Source organism: Choloepus didactylus, chromosome 15 (assembly GCF_015220235.1).
Source record: "Choloepus didactylus isolate mChoDid1 chromosome 15, mChoDid1.pri, whole genome shotgun sequence".
Classification (NCBI taxonomy): domain Eukaryota; kingdom Metazoa; phylum Chordata; class Mammalia; order Pilosa; family Megalonychidae; genus Choloepus; species Choloepus didactylus.
In genome coordinates, this window is record NC_051321.1 from 13,482,002 (window position 1) to 13,498,333 (window position 16,332).

Here is a 16,332-nt window from a genome sequence, read left to right on the forward strand (position 1 = left end):
ATGACCTACTAACTAGTTTGTGTTTTTTGTTGTTGTTGTTTTTGTTTGTTTTGTTTTGTTTTTAAAGAAATTGGATATCTATATATCCACAGGCAGAGTCACCAGATAATTCTAGTTTATGTCTCCCCAACTATTGAAATAAGGTCGCAAGATTCCTGAAACTCAGCTGGTCCATGTTTCTTCTATGGAAATTGGTTCAAGTTTTCCTTCTCCTCTACTCTTTTACTCAGAAGATCTAGGCTGAATGATACAAACAAAACCAGTTGTAAGTTGAAAAATCAAACTGGATTTTATTAAAATATACATAAATAGCCCTCATTTTTCTTTCTTCGGTATGAGAGAGTTAAGTAAAAAGTAATAGTATTAGTGTAGTGAAATGATGGCCAAACAGGAGCCAGTGAAACTACTGCAGCTCAAATCTGCCGCTAACACATCTGGAAAAGGCGTGCAGTACCATGTCCTCAGCTCCGGAATGAGGTGGTTGGAATCCATGTTGTTTGGGGTCAACTGGAGCGCTAAAATTCTACCGTTCTAATTCTATTATTACGACCAAATGCTACAGTTAACTATTAACTATATAGCAGGTATTCACAATGAAAAGTGAATGATCAGTGAACTCACAGAAATACTTTAAAGGAAAACAAGAGAAATATAGAAGTTTACTGTTTAAAAAAATGCATTGATATTACTATTTTATTCACTTTAATTAGGATAATATACACAAAAAAATGTGTATATGTTGCTTTCAAAAAATTCCATGTTCCATGAGAACTATGTAAACAATGTAAAATGTTTCTACTGCATAACAAAAGAAGAAAATCAGCATTCCCAGTCAGTATTAGGAAAATATTTAGATAATTTGAATTTATAATAAAACAAAGTGAAATATTACACAGCAGTAATTTGATGACATAACTCTATAGTCTAGAAGCAATACCTTTCAAACTTTCAAACACTTTGGTATAAATGAATTAATACAAAGCAAAAAAAACAAACCAAAAAACAAAGTCTACTTTGGTTTTCACATTAACTGGAACTTTAATAATGAAGCGATTGCACAGCTACTTTAGATGACAAAATGGAAACCCTCATGTGCCCCACTCTCCTATTGGAGATGAGCAAACTGGGAGAGCTCTACACAGACAGGACATCTGTGGAGTAAGAGAGCATTTCACTTCCTTCCATAACTATACTCTTGGCAACAGCCTGAATGGTTTTATAAAAACATCAGATTCAGCTTAGAATAAAAGTGATCTTGGTTACTTCCTCTTAACAAATACAAATAACCCTGACATTACAGCAGCTCAGCACTACAATTCACACTTAATGTAGAACATAAAATTTTTTTAAATCATATTAATGTAGTTTCTAAGAAGTCCACACTTGAAAAAGAACATACTGCATACATTTAAAAAAAAAAAAAAAAGCTTAATAGCCCACTGACAATAGTTTTTTTAAGATATAGAAAGAACTGATTGCATGCTACAAATACTTCATCATTGATCACAAATTACTTTCAGAATCGTACACCAAAATGACTGGAGAAATTTTTAATGCATCATTTCTATAATTACATTCTCTCATCTACACTGTTCAAATGCGGTGCCAATTTTTGCATTGTCTTTTTGTTCTGTGTGTTTTCTTTTAAATGAATCCCTACATCTGAGAATTATTTATCCTAAGAAATTGTCGAGGAATCGCTCTTCTGTCATCCATCACAGGAGCAAACTGGGAACGTCCTCTGAGGAGTTTCTTGGCAATGTAACTTATACTGGACTTTCTGTGAAGACAAACTTTTTTGAAAGAAAAAAGAATCCTCAGTGAACTTTACAAACTTTCAGTAATAATATAATCACATATTGTTGTTCCTTTCTGAAGTTAGAGAACACACAGTCAGGCGCACAATTTCACAGTGTAAACACTGAGCTGAGCTGCCCAGAGGCCGCTCCCTGTGAGCAGTCCTCAGCCAGGCCTTCCCCAGGGCCACCGGGCTCACAGAGCACCAACTATCACGACAGCCTTCACGACAGAGGGCATGCAGAGCAAAACACAAAAACTTGAAGTTAATTATCCATCAGGTTAATGTGAGGCTTTCTGAAGAACAATATTAAAAGGACTAAAGGAATATAAACATAAAAAAAATTCAGCAAAACACTTACTGATCTATGTTCAAATGAGTCACATACAGGACAGGGGACTGTTAATATTTTTAATTGATTATTTTATGTTATTAGGAACTTAAGTTCTTGCTTAAATTTTACAGACACTGAAACTGTCAGAGGGCCAATATAAGAAGAAATAAAATAATTACAGTGAATAAATCATGTATGAAATAAAAGGGTCTTACTGAGTTTTTCATATTACCCAAAATAAAAATTCTAGGATTACTGTTGTTTGGGTTTTGCTTTGTTTGTCAGGGATGAGAGTGTCAGGGAATTTTAAGAAAATCATTTCAAAATTCACTTGGAAAACTAGCCAGGACTATGGTATACTGAGAACACGCACTGTCAGATATTAAAAAGAGTAAGTTATAATTATTAAAATACCATATTTCATCATATCTAAGACACACCATTATTCTATGTACCATGAAAAGATGCCCAGAGACCCTCACAAAAATTGGGGACACTAAATGGCTACAGCCTCAGTGAGGGATAAAAAAAGATAACCCTCCATGCAGAAGGGTCAGCAAAGAAGCCTGCACACCTCTTCCTTGACAATAGAAAGGGGAAGAAAGTCCCTCAAAATTTGAATTGGCACCCCTGCCAAGTTTGTAGTCTTAATTCACGCTACCAGCACAGTCTATGAAAATCTCAAACAGAGACATTAGCTGAAGCAGACTCAGGCTGGTAGCGCTCCCCAGAGACTGACAGAGGAAAATGCAAATCTTCTCAGAACTCAATATCCATCCTGGCAACAGGTGACTATACAAAGCCAGTGATTTTATGATGCATCCCAAATTTAAAGAAGCTAAAATTTGAAAAATTTATGCCTTGAAATCAATGAAATATGGTACACAAATAAGTCAATAGTAAAGATTTGGCATATGATAAAAAAAAATCAATGACAAAAGGATATTTATTCAACATACAGCACAAGAAAAAATTATTAACTATATAAGAGCTATATCCCTTCTTTATACCATACTCTTCTTAACTATAAAGTCAAATGAAAAAAATAAAACCATATAACTAAAAGAAAATAAATGTAAAATTCTAAATAGTAATTAATCTTAAAAGACCAACCTAAATATTTTTTTAAACTTCTCCCCCCATCACCCACAAATCCAAAGCATAAGCAAAAGGCAAATGTCAAACTGGAGAAAAATATTTAACAAAAGGTTAATATCCTTAAATATCATAATTATAAATCAATAAGAAACAAAAATATCCTAATCCACACCCTCAGAAAAATGCATAAATGTCAGGAACAGGCAAATGACAAAAGAAGAAATACAAATGGCCAGCAAATATCCCCAAAATATTTAATATCACTAGTAATAGAAATGCAAATTAAAAAAATGATACAACAATTTCTTGCTATCAAACTGGCAAAATTTAAAATAACAATACCCAGTGCTGGCAAGGGTGCAGGAAAACAGGCACTTACTGATGGTAGATATGAAAACTGGACCTTTCTAGAATGCAATTTAGCAATAAGTGTTGGTCAAAAACCTTTTAAAATGTACAATATCCTTGGATCCAACATTGATATTTATCCCAGGTGATTAGTCATAGATGTGCAAAAAGTATATACAACTACATGTGAGATTATAACAGTGAAAAATTGGAAAATCACCTAAATATCCAACAATTATGTAATTTAATAAAGTATAGAACTACAAAATGGAATAGAATGCAAATATTATATCTCATGTATCATTTAAAGCACTGTTTATACTAGTAAAATATTAGAATAACCGAAATGTGCACCAGCAGGGGACTGGTTAAACTACACAATCATTAAAAAGGAATATTACATGATTGTCAAAAAAGAATGAGGCAGCTCTTATGTTCTGATATCCATTATTCTCTGCCTACAATGCCCATTCCCCCCCACCCCAGGTACCCACTCGGCTCACTTGCTCAAATGTCACCTCATATGCAAAAGCAACTGCTCCCATCCTAAATATACTCCCTTTTCCACTTACCCTGCTGCTCTATTTTCCCTCCCTGCATTTATCACCGTCTGGCACACTGTTCAATTGTTTATTAACTAGTAACTCTTCCCCAGAGGAAGTAAGTTCCTTGAGGGTAGAGACTTTGGCCCACTGCAGTGAATCCGAGTGCCTGGAAGAGTACCTAGCAGATAGCACGGCACTCAATAAATACTGGATGGATGGATGGATGAAGAAACACTCTCCAAAAGACAAAGGTAAAAACAGCATGTCTATTTTTCTATAACATGTCTTTTAAAAAGAAAAAATTAAATATGTGTACATATTGGCACATGTCTGCGAGAATACACAAAACCTGGAACTTGGATTGCCTCTGGGCAGGGAAACTGGAGGAAGAAGTATAAGAGGGAGATCCTTCAATTCTGTCACTTTAAAAGAACTGAACTATTCAGAAAAAAATAAAAATGAAAACTGTAAATACATGCACACACATACACACAAGTTATAGGCTGATATGGGAAAATTATACAATGTATCCTTAAGTGGAAAAAAACAAGTTACCAAGTAGTAAAATAAAATGAACAATAAATGACTTAGCAAAAAACTTGGAAACATGTAACAACTGTCAATATTTTTGGTTGGTAAGTTTATAGGCGACTTCTGCTTCTTGCTCTGTATTTTCAAAGGTTTCTACATGAGGCAATTATTATTTTATGATTTTTTAACTGCTTTTAAGTAGGCAGAAAGGGCATTTATTTAGCAAAGAATCTGATAATTCAGTGAACGATCACCCACTCCCACCCTGTCGGCTCACTCTTGCTCCTGCGATTCTCCAACCTCATCCTGCCACTTACTCTCTCGCTTTATTCACTCTCCATCACCTCCCTTAATTCCCTTGTATTTATCTTCCTGTCTTATTTGTCTGGCAAAACCCTAACCCTGTTAAGTCCAAATGTATGCTTATTTGGAACCTCTCCCAAGCAGAACATGGCCAGAGAAAACCCATGCAATTGGGCTAACTGTACTCACTTCAAATTTAGGACCAAAATATCAAACGGGCATTCAAGTCTGCAAAACAATCCTACTGCAGTTTGCTAGTAAATTCTCCTTTCCCACACTCTGGGATGAGTATCATTCAGCTTCTCTCTCCTCAAATCTCCTCAAATCTCCACTGGTCACCTTGCCCACAACTGACAACCTTCCTACATACTTCAAAAAGTCGAAGTTACCAAAGAACCCCTGCTCTTCCTACCACCAATTTTACCACCCTATCTGGACATGTCATATTCTTTGCCTTCCTCCTGGAACAAGTGAGGATGCAATCTGCTCCTTTACTAAGGCTAAGCCCTCCATCCTACACTGGTCCCATCCCTAGGGCCTTTTCAAGTATTTCTTCCTATAATTAGTTCCTTTCTCTCTTGCATTATCAATCTCTCTCTCAATAACTGATCATTCTTATTGGCAAAAAAACATATCTTAATATCATAAAATGTTGCCCTCTAACTAGTGCCTTATTCCTGCTACCCTTTACAGAAAAGCTCTTTCCTCCGATGTTTGACCTCTTCTTAACCCACTTTTGCCCCTACCATGACATTAAAACAGCTTTGGCCACCACTGATGACCTACATCTTCCTGAGGCCAATAGCCACATCTTGGTCCTACTCTTACTTGACCTCTCAGCAGCATTTGGCAAGGCTGACCACTCCTCCCTCCTTCTAGAAGCAATCTTCTGTCGGTCCTCATGAGATCACAAGTCCCTGGATTCTCTCCCACTTCACTGGCTCCTCCTTCTCCATAAGACTTCTTCTCTTCTCCACCTACATCCCCTTTCTAGGTGATTTCACCAAGTTTGTGGCTTCAGATGGCAAGTATATGCTGATGATTCTCAATTTATTATCTTTAGCTCTAAGTTTTCTTCAGAGGTTCAGACCAAAATCATCAACTACTAACTTGACTAAGCAGAACTACTGATTCTCTACCCACCCTCCACCTCCAACACATATTTGCTCACTCCTCAAGTCCTCTTAAGAAGACACCACCATCTACCCACTTGGTCATACCAAAGTCCTGAAGTCATCCTACTTTCTTTCCCTCATATCCTACAGAAAATTCATCTGTAAGTCCTGAAACACTACCTCCACAGGAGGGCTGAATTCAATCAGCTCACCATCCCTACAACTACACCCCTCCTCAAAGTCAACACCAGCCTCTTAATTATTCTCTCTGCCTCCTTTCTTGCCCTTCTAAGAATCTACTCTCCACCCAGTACTCAAAGCAATCTTTCTAAAGCATAAACAAAACTTGTCACTCCTCTTCTTAAAAGCCCCAACATTTCCATTACACTTAGAATAAAATGCAAACACCTGGTTAAATCCCTCATAATCAGACCTGTCTACCCCTGACTCATCTCCCTCCATTCTGCTCTCCACATGTTACCCTCCAGCTATACTTTGCCTGCTTTCTGTCCCTCATATATGACATGTCTGTTTCCATCTCATGACCTTTGCAGCTGCTCTTCCTTCTGCTTGGAATGTTCTTCCCCTCACAACCTCATGGATCTCCCTCCCTCTCATCATTCAAATTTCAACTCAAATGTCATCAACTCAGCAAGGTCTTCCCCAGAAGCAACCCCAGTCACTCTCCACCACATTTTCTTATTCCATCTTCTCTGCAGAATTTATCAATATTTGAAATTTACTTATGTATTAGAATACAGGTTTACTGTAGATCCCCTCCCAGTAGAAGGTAAATTTCTTGAGAGTGAGAATGCAATCTTGTTTATCCCAATTGTGAAAACTGGTGCCTGGCACATAGTAAGTGCTGAACATATATTTGTCAACCAACTGAATGACTATTTTATAAATGAAAATCTGAACTGTGGTAGTCTTTGACATAATACTTAGTTTATTTTAATATTATAAAATCAGAAATGAGTGAGTACTGAAAAATGACACTAAGAGTCTGGTTAAAAAATGGCTTTCAGTCCTCTCCTCTACCCTACCAACTAAGACTCACTAATGTGTAATATAAAAAATACTGAAGATGATCTATCTTCCCAGTAACAAAAAAACTGGCTAAATAAAATGGGATATAGCCAGCCGTAAAATACATTACTATGCAGCCATTAAAGAAAATGAAAAAGACCTACGCATAATGATATGGAAAGCTATACAAGCTATATGTGATTGAAAACATCAAATTGTAGAAAAATATATTCAATAAAACCCCTTTAATACTAAAATAGATTTTTACTTGAATATGCAGAGAAAAACTTCCCTAAGGAAACCCTATTAAAAGTGGTTACCTCTTCAAAATGAGAATGGAGGTTGAAGGGACCTTCACTTATTTATTTTTAGAAAATCAGAAAGTACTAGGAATTACTTCGATTTCAGCAATTCAGAGGTCAGCACTTTTATCTATCACTCTCTTAAAAGCATCAAAGTTTCTTACTTTTTAAAAAAAATACATTACCTATATTTTAAAGTGTTGCCCAATCTAGTGAGGAAAACACGTACCAGGTATTTTAGGACAGTTATGAATACAGATTGTGGCAGACATTGCAGGTTGGCTCACCCATCATAGTTTTAATTCCCTTCTCTATTCCTTTCCTTTTTACAAAGACTAAGACTGCTTAAAACTTCACTTTTTCAATCTTTCATGCACGTGTGGGCAGGCGGTCAGATGTGGGATATGTGACACAGCCCTAGTTAATTAGTCATGAGAAAATTTTTTAATATGCTCTTACTTTCTTGATTAAAAAGGAGAGATATAACCAACAATGCCCTTTCCCCACTTATTCACGCCTTGAATGTAAATAACAAGTCTGGAACTATGGGATCATCTTGTAACCATGGCCGCCATAGCCAACATACAGGTGAAAAGATGCAATCAGCCTGGATGTCTTGTGGCATCATTCAACAGATGAACCCTTCCTGTTACACAAAAAAAAAATAAATCTCTATTTGTTTAAGGTACTGTGAGTTGGGCTGTGCTACTTATAGCCAAAGGAATTCCTAACTGATATTTCTGGAAACCTATTTTAAAGAGAAATTCAAAGTCTACGAAAAATTAGAAAGAAGAATGATACAACAAGTCGGAAATGTATAGTGTAAACCAATCCCCTTCCTTAATGTCACTATACTGAATTAAAAAAAAAGAAAAAAGAAAAAAAAACCTCAGAGGAAATAGAAAAAAGGAAAAGAATAAAGAGAATATATCAGTCACCAACTCCATATAAAAGACTTCAGAATGCAAGCAAGCAGAATTTATATGATAAAGATAAACTTACACAGTGACACTGAAGTCCAGTCAATGCTGGGGCTGTTCTGGACTAATATTCATTGTTCGATAAATTTCTTTAAGTAGTAACAGGGCAGTATCTTCAGATTCCCTATCAAAAAGAAAAACACACTTACTTATGAGGCAATTAGTAAAAATTGACCTTTGCATATGAAGATGGAAAATGCAGCTTTTGTTCACTTCAACCCTACCTAAGAAGAGCAAATGAAAATAAAGTAAGCTTGGAGCTGTCCTTAAAAATTGAACACCGATGACTCCAAAATAGTCATGCTGCAATTCTCCTTGGGGTCAGAGGGATATGAAAGAACATCTTTTTAAACTCCCTACCACTGCCATTCTGTGAAAGGCAGTGTACAAAAACTGTGCACAAGTACCTAAAGCCTTTGGTCAAAAGCAGATGACATACCGCCATCTTGTGGAGAACTAAAAACCAAAAGAGAAAAATACTGATTTTGAATATATGGGAGTTCAAATTAGCATTCCATAATAAATGCTAAATCAATAAGTCTTACCAAAAATGCCATATGCTCTAGCAACAAAAGTCCACATGAATGTAATCCAAAAGGACAAGTTCTAGGAAATTAAAGTCTTTTAAAAAGAAAAGGTAGCTATAAAAAACTAAAATGTGAAGAATTACATTCAAATCAAAGTTTAGAATACTTACCAATAGCATAAATGACTCTGAAGAGCAAAAAGATATTCATTAAAACTCTCTATCGGCTTTTCTTGAAGAACGTAGTCAATTCGGCGGCCTCCGTTTAACATTCCAACCTTTCCTAAGTAGTCCTCATCCTTGGAAAAATCTGGACTTTCAACAATCTTTTCTGCTAGAATTTAAACCATTTCAACATCAAAGTCAATCACTTAATCATTATCCTTTGATTTTAGCTGACTTTCTGGGCTCAATGGGAATATTGCTTGACACACGTAGCAACTTGGGGAGCTACCAGGCTCACTCTCCATTCCTTCAAAGAGCCAGGGGAAGAGGAGCTGGTTACCCAAGAGAGAAGAGAAAGAGCCAACGAGCTGACAGAAGTTGTGAAGAAAAGGGGTGAGACAGCATTGCAAAAAGAAGGAAATAGAATTAGAATTTGAAAAAGTCAAAAACATCATGGCACAATGACCTGATATCACATGTAAAGTCTATAATGACACAGTTAAACAACGGTACCAGGAAGATAATTTCTCAGAGTGAGTGCTCTAAAATGCCTGAATATAAATCTAGTTCTCAACTTTGAAATTCCATTCTAGCCTTATGCATTCCAAAAACAATTTGAAATTGCAGAATAAAAACTCTTAACTATCATGTAAAAACCTAGTAAAAAAAGATGACATGCATGTTGAAGTAATGCATTTGACAGTACAATTTATCATAACAGATTTTCCTTTCCAGGAAGAGCCTCTACATTAAAAAAAAACAATCCTAAAAAGGAAAAGCATCATTAAATAATTTCTAAGTATTAGGTTCAAAAATACTTTTGTACTGTCAAATGCCTCAAGTGTCAAATTTACCTTCAACTACTTGCTTTTCTTCTTCTTCTTTGATTTGATGGGCTACCTTCTCCAATTCTTCTTGCAACTGAGTTGAAGAGGTATGAGCACGGGCAAACTCGTTTAATGTCTGCCAAGCACTTTTCAGAGAGCTAATAAACCCCTGCTTCAAATCAGATCCCATACGAGAGAGACTTTCTTTCAGCTCTAAAGAAATTAAGATGACACACCAAATTAATCAATCACTGGGTAAAATTCTGCACCACAAAAATTAACAGTTAACACTCTTTTCAGATAGGCTAAGATCTCTTAAAACTCTCTTAAATTTCGAAATATGGAATTTTTCCACCCAAGAAACCTCAATATCTTAGAACCAATCCAGCAAAACCTATAAATCTCCTCTTTCCAAGAAGGAAGTCAAATAGCCTAAAAATTTAAGTACACTCGTGCTTTTTTAGAAGTTTAAAAAATAGGTCCACAATATTTTTTAAAAATCACTTTTTTCCTAACTTGTAAAAACCTAATTTTGAGAATTTGAGATTCTGACACAACCACAACTTAAAATTCTTAAATTCCTTAAACTCCTTATTTTGAAATGAAGGAGCCCTCACCCTTTGCTTTTTATACTTTTACCTAATAAAATCATATTTGAATTTTTGAATTCAAGGTCTTTGAGTTATCAAACTCCTCATTTTTACTTCACAAGAATTTTTTAAAAAGCATGATGGTAGATGGTAGCAAAAAAAACCCCACTTTTAAATAAGAGGGTAAGGTCATTTTTCCTTCTCCTCTTCTTCCCACTTCCATAGCTTCCACCTAAGCTTTTAAACCTATGGTCAAATAATACAGATCATTAATAGGCATAAGAGAAACCTAAATTCCACTTGGAAGTATTAGCAATACATTGCATTTAATGAATTAATAGGAAAAGTCTGTTGAGTTAGCAGGGAAATAACAGCTTATTTGTCTTGGACAATCAAATTTATTTCTTGATCATTTTGTGGTCATTAGTTCAAATGTTTCTCCTCTTCCCAATTCCAAAAGTTATAACCAAATCTATCAAAATCTAATTATGGCATTTTAACACCTTATTACTCTTTCCCCATTCCTAAAAATCCCAACAATAAGAATATAAAGTCTTCAAGAAGGAACTCATTAACAACTTTCTTTATAGCTCCTCCAAATACTTAGTAAAAATGTTTTGCACATCCTAGGCAATTAAATAACATTAATTTGGTCAGAAAGGACTTAGTGCTACAATTTTCATTTCATAATTCATTAGAGAATATAAAATGACAGGAAGGAAAAAAAATTTCATAATATTTGCTTTTTACCTAAATGAAGTCTTTTTCTGCCCTTGTGATGTGGAATGAGAACTGCTTTTAGGTCCAAATCTGGAGTAATCATGGGTTCTAATCTATATGCCACTGGATCAAGCTGTAAATAGAAGAATTATAAATGTATGAAAAGTTGCTTTATTTTGAGTTATATACCTTAGCTGGGTAAGAAAATGGATAAATGGCAAACCACAGACTTTGATTTTTCATACTTTATTCAAAATACTGGTAATTATGAGAATATTTTCAAGTTTGTGGATGAAATTACTACTCTGCTAGCAAAGCAATACAATTATTTCCATGAACAAAAGATTTCTGATAGAAAAGTTTATTGGAAAGTATCTGAATGAAGTCTTAGAACAGAGAGATGAATCATACAAAATCAAAGTATTAATGCCTAAGAAATAAGAATCTGAGAATCTACTGGAATAAAAATGGCAGGTTCTTCATTTTCTTCAAAATAGTAAATTCAGTTCACTCACTGGATGATAAATATTGAAGAATCCTTTACAGGTAGGAAGCCTGTAGTTCTCATCTATCCTATCCACTCCTCGAATAGTGAGAAACATACCAATTGGAGATCCCAGGGCAAAGAAAATCTCTGGTTCAAAGTCTAATGAGTTGTAAACAACAGAAACCTAGAAAGAACCAAATAACAATAAAAGATGAACATTCAATTGCCACATAATACAAACTCATAAGCTTCAAAAGTCCCTGGAACTACTCTTAATTAATTAAAAGCATCTAAATACAGAAGCTGCCCTCAGGGGCCAGTTTATGATGCTTATAATCATTGTGATGTGATCATTGCTGTCTTAAGAGGACTAAAAAAATTCTTCTTAAAGCGAGATAATTTATGGACTATTACATCCTCTTGTTATGCTTTTATTTATTGTAAGGCATAATTTATACAGTACATACTAAGTATTCTATTCTTCATGGTTATAAATGTGGTTAAAACTGCAGGCTCTAGAATCAAACTGCCTGGATCTGAATCCTGGCTCTACTCCTTACTTATCGTATAACCTGGGTAAGTTTCTTAACTTCTCTTGCCTCAGCCTCAGTTTACACATTTATAAGATAGGGATCATAACAATGCCAAACTCATAGTGTGGCTGAAGAATAAATAACTTAATCCACATGAAGTGCTTAGCTTAGAATATACTAATATATATCAAGCATTCAATGAGCATTTTCCCTATCATAACTTCCATCCTTGTTTTTTAAGCCAAGTTCTTGTGCATTAGAAAAACGATTTGTCCCTAAAGAGCCTCTGTTTTGGGGTAGCTTGCATGCAGTCTCTCAGCTCACAGAGAAGTCCCCAATAAGAAAAAGCACTCAACAAGAAAGTGCTTTGTAAACTATAGCGCCCTATAGTTTACAAAGCACTTTCATTTGTTCTAAGAGACAGGAAATTGTCTTTGTTATTTTAGTATCATGAAAGTAAAGTTCAATGAATGACATAATCTACGTGCTCGACAGAGGCCCACTGAAAGAGGCAGGCAGGGAGGGAGTCATCACGCCCACTTCTCAGAGGAAGACAGCAAAGCTCAGATACATGGTTTGACGGACTAGATCCAGGACTTCTAGTTCCAAAGCCAGTGCTTTCTACCACACTAGGCTGTCCCTTCTAACAAAGTCTAGACTTCATATCGCTAGGCTTGTCCTTATATTTGCAAATTCATTGAGTTCTGCTACTGATGAGGGCCACGAAGGAGGTGCTCTCAAGATTATGCATTTTCTCCCAGCACCAGCAAAAAGAAAAGAAAATATTAAAAGTTACAAACTAGAAAAAATATTTACAACATATATGATAAGTGTTTAACATCCTTATATAATAAAGAATTATTAAATATCAGTAAGGAAAAAAGAAACCCAATAGAAAAACAGCTAAAAGCTGCACTCTACAAAAAAAAAAAAAAAAAAAAAGGCTAAAAAGCATAAGAAAATACCAAAATATGCAAACTTTCCAATACTCAAAAAAAAATAGAATGCGATACCATTTTCCCTATAAGGTTATCAGAAATATAAATGAAGCACTAAAAATAAAGTAAAAACTGCTATTTTCATTATGTAAAAACCCTCATCAAAAATATATTTCTTTAAAGTTATGAAAATGAGAATACATACTTTTAAAGGAAAATGTAATAATACCAGTACTGTGAGGTAGAAGGGAGAGAGGCAATCTTATAACCTGCCAGTGGGAGTGAAAACTGGTACCATCTTGCCAGGGGCAAGTAGCAGACACTATACAAATTTCAGGTGTACATTCTTTGACCCAGATATCCTACCTCTACGTATTTAAATGAAAGAAATAATAAAGAATGTACACAGAAAATTGGTTTAAAGTGGAAAACTGTAAATAGCCCACATGTCCAATAATAAAGAAATGACAGGATAAATCATTGCCTTTCCATACGCTGGAACACGGCAGTAATTAAAAATGATGTCATCAAAGTATAATTATTGATATGGCATATATTCCAAATACACTAAAAACAGCAGGTTAATAAAATATTATTCCCTGTATTTGATGCATGACTTTTCTGTAAACCTACAATTTCTCTAATAAAATATAAGTATATATAATATACAGTATTTTCCCATCCTCATTAAAATATATATGTAAATATATGCTGAAATTGAAGTTGGGAAAGCCTTAGATCAAACAGTTAATGATGTTTAATTCTGGTTGATAAGATTAGGGGATTTTTTTCTCTTTTAATCTTCTTTTGCTAATCAGCTTTTCTTGGCTTTCTAGCAATGAATGATGCATATAGTGGCTATTATTTGAATTCCCAACATCCCTTTGGTAAACATATCCTGTCTGCCCACCTTGGCCCACCCTCCATGGAGGGGTGGCATGTGACCTGGGCTGGGTCAATCAACTTGTGCCTTATTCCCCAGGCCACAATCATGGGCCCAGAATGGACCTGTGAAACAAACCAGGTCATGTAAAATCAGGGTAGATTCTTTTCTTCTGTGGTCATAAAGCTGTAAGGAGATGACCCCAAGCCACCAACACCCTTGGCTCCAGTTTCATGGAGGAGTACAGGGGGCGTCCTGTGGCACAGAGCCTCTGACTCCGTGAATCCATGTCTACACTCTTACCTTTCAGTGCAGTGAGGAAATACCTACACTTTGTTTGCGCAAGTTTGTTCAGGATTTTTTGTTTTTGTTTGTTTGTTTGATTTTAAAAGAGATACATTTTGAAAACATAATCCTTAAGAATTAATTGGGCTTATACGCTTGAACAGGCTATAGTAAACATCTAATTCCATTTTCTGCCTTCTTTAAATCAGTCATGTACTTGCTTGTGGTGATGGACCCTTATGTACACAACTAAAAGTATAGTGAAAGTAACTGTCTGCAAAAATTTGGGAACTTCCAAACCACTGAGGTAAAAGTATATTACAGTATATTATTAAAAGCAGCATTATCAACTGCTTGGTCAATTTTTAAAGGAATATTTTCCCCAAGGGAAAGATTGCGAGTACTAAAAAATATAAATTGAGTGACTGTGGCAAGTTTCTCCTGCAGAAATTTAAATATATTCTGAACATAATTTTCTAAGTGTAGTCACTTCTGTTGTTAGTGGCTCTAAGTGACTAATGCTATAAAATTTTGAGTGGTGGAAAAACTGAAATAAAGATCATTTCTACAGTTAAATATGTTGAATCCCATATTTGGAACATTATAAAAGAAGCATACAACTTTTACTAAGAGAAAATCCATTTTTCTCTACCCCTGCTAAATAAATGTTGAATAAGTATTTAAAGAATTTACAGGAGGAATGCCTCCCAGCCAACCCAACTCATAAAAATACGTGATTCCTACATGAAACGTGCAGCCCTAGTCAGTATGTAAACTTGCCTGTCCTGTGCCAACTTCAAAAGACTCATAATCAACATTCACAGAAGAAACATAAGCACCGACTGGAAGTTTCCTCTTTGACTCGTTAGACTCTGAAGGAAGAGAAGCCATTTCTTTAGTTTTCTGAGCACTTTCCTCTTGCCCTTCTGTTGGAGCAGCCACCATTGCCTTCTTTTCTGATGCTGCTTTTTTCTGTTCCTGTGAAATACCAAAATTCCACAACATATCCTTGAGAAAAAGTTCAGTTATCAGCTGAAAACATGCTATCTCGATATGAAGGAACAATTAATAATTTGACAGGTGTTGACAATGGCATTGTGGTCATGAGGGATGATGAATACTAAATACGTAGGTACGAGATGCCATGATGCTTATAATTTACTTTTAAATTCTTCAGGAAGAAAAGATTAAGAAGAAGCAAATATAGCAAAACAGCTACAAATAAATTTAAGTATTGGCTATCATTACAGTATTTAGTATTACACTATTCTCTTTACTTTCTACATAATTAAAAAACTTAATAAAGTAAAAAAATAAAAGTCAACTTTCTCCTTGATGATCTCAACTTCAGACAGTTTAGAAGCACTCTCTAACTAAAAATAGATGCTTCCTACAAAGATTTGTAACTTAGAAGAAATTTTTTCATTGAACATTTACACCCATTATGTCTACAGGGAGCCCTGACAAGTTTTCATCAAAAGCTTTTTGGGAAGAATGGATAAATATGCCATGGTATGTTCATCCAATAGAATGCTACTCAGAAATAAAAATGAATGAACCACAAATGACACAATTGACTGAATACTAAAAACAATATTTTGAGTAAAAGAAGCCAGATACTGTCAATTCCATTTATATGAACTTCTAGAGCAAACTAAACTATTCTATAGTGATAGAAATCAGAACAGCAGTTATCTGAGGGAGGAGTTGACCAAAAAAGAGGCATGAGAGAACTGAGTGACAGAAATGTTCTATTCTTTAGGCGGCGATTACATAGATTTATACAATTGTCAAAACCTACAGCACTGAAGATTCACAATCTAGGCACTTCCATACATAAATTAACAAAACCTTTGGGGAGCATCTATATAAAAGGTAGATTTCTGTAATAATGAGATCAAATTCATTCACAATTTGTAATCACACCCTGAATCCAACAGCAACCACGTCAGGAGATTATGATTGACTGCTGTGATAAGATTTGGCTGCTCCCCA

General features: G+C 35.2%; 1 protein-coding gene across 4 annotated transcripts in view; it reads right to left on the reverse strand.

Annotated features, from left to right (window-relative positions):
- Positions 1 to 266: 266 nt before the first annotated feature.
- The window catches only part of LOC119510378 (SEC23 interacting protein), a 44,519-nt gene continuing 28,453 nt past the window's right edge, over positions 267 to 16,332 (reverse strand). Inside the window, exons 13-19 of one of the 4 annotated variants that reach the window (XM_037804662.1) lie at positions 15,118 to 15,315; positions 11,727 to 11,882; positions 11,242 to 11,344; positions 9,929 to 10,114; positions 9,081 to 9,240; positions 8,406 to 8,507; positions 267 to 1,793 (exon numbers count right to left, since the gene is read on the reverse strand). In XM_037804662.1, the coding sequence (XP_037660590.1) occupies positions 8,426 to 8,507; positions 9,081 to 9,240; positions 9,929 to 10,114; positions 11,242 to 11,344; positions 11,727 to 11,882; positions 15,118 to 15,315 (885 nt within the window). In that variant the 3' untranslated portion in view covers positions 267 to 1,793; positions 8,406 to 8,425. Of the gene's footprint in view, positions 1,794 to 4,078; positions 8,050 to 8,405; positions 8,508 to 9,080; positions 9,443 to 9,928; positions 10,115 to 11,241; positions 11,345 to 11,726; positions 11,883 to 15,117; positions 15,316 to 16,332 lie in introns of those variants that run through there. The other 3 variants (XM_037804660.1, XM_037804661.1, XM_037804663.1) reach the window with 3 other exon arrangements.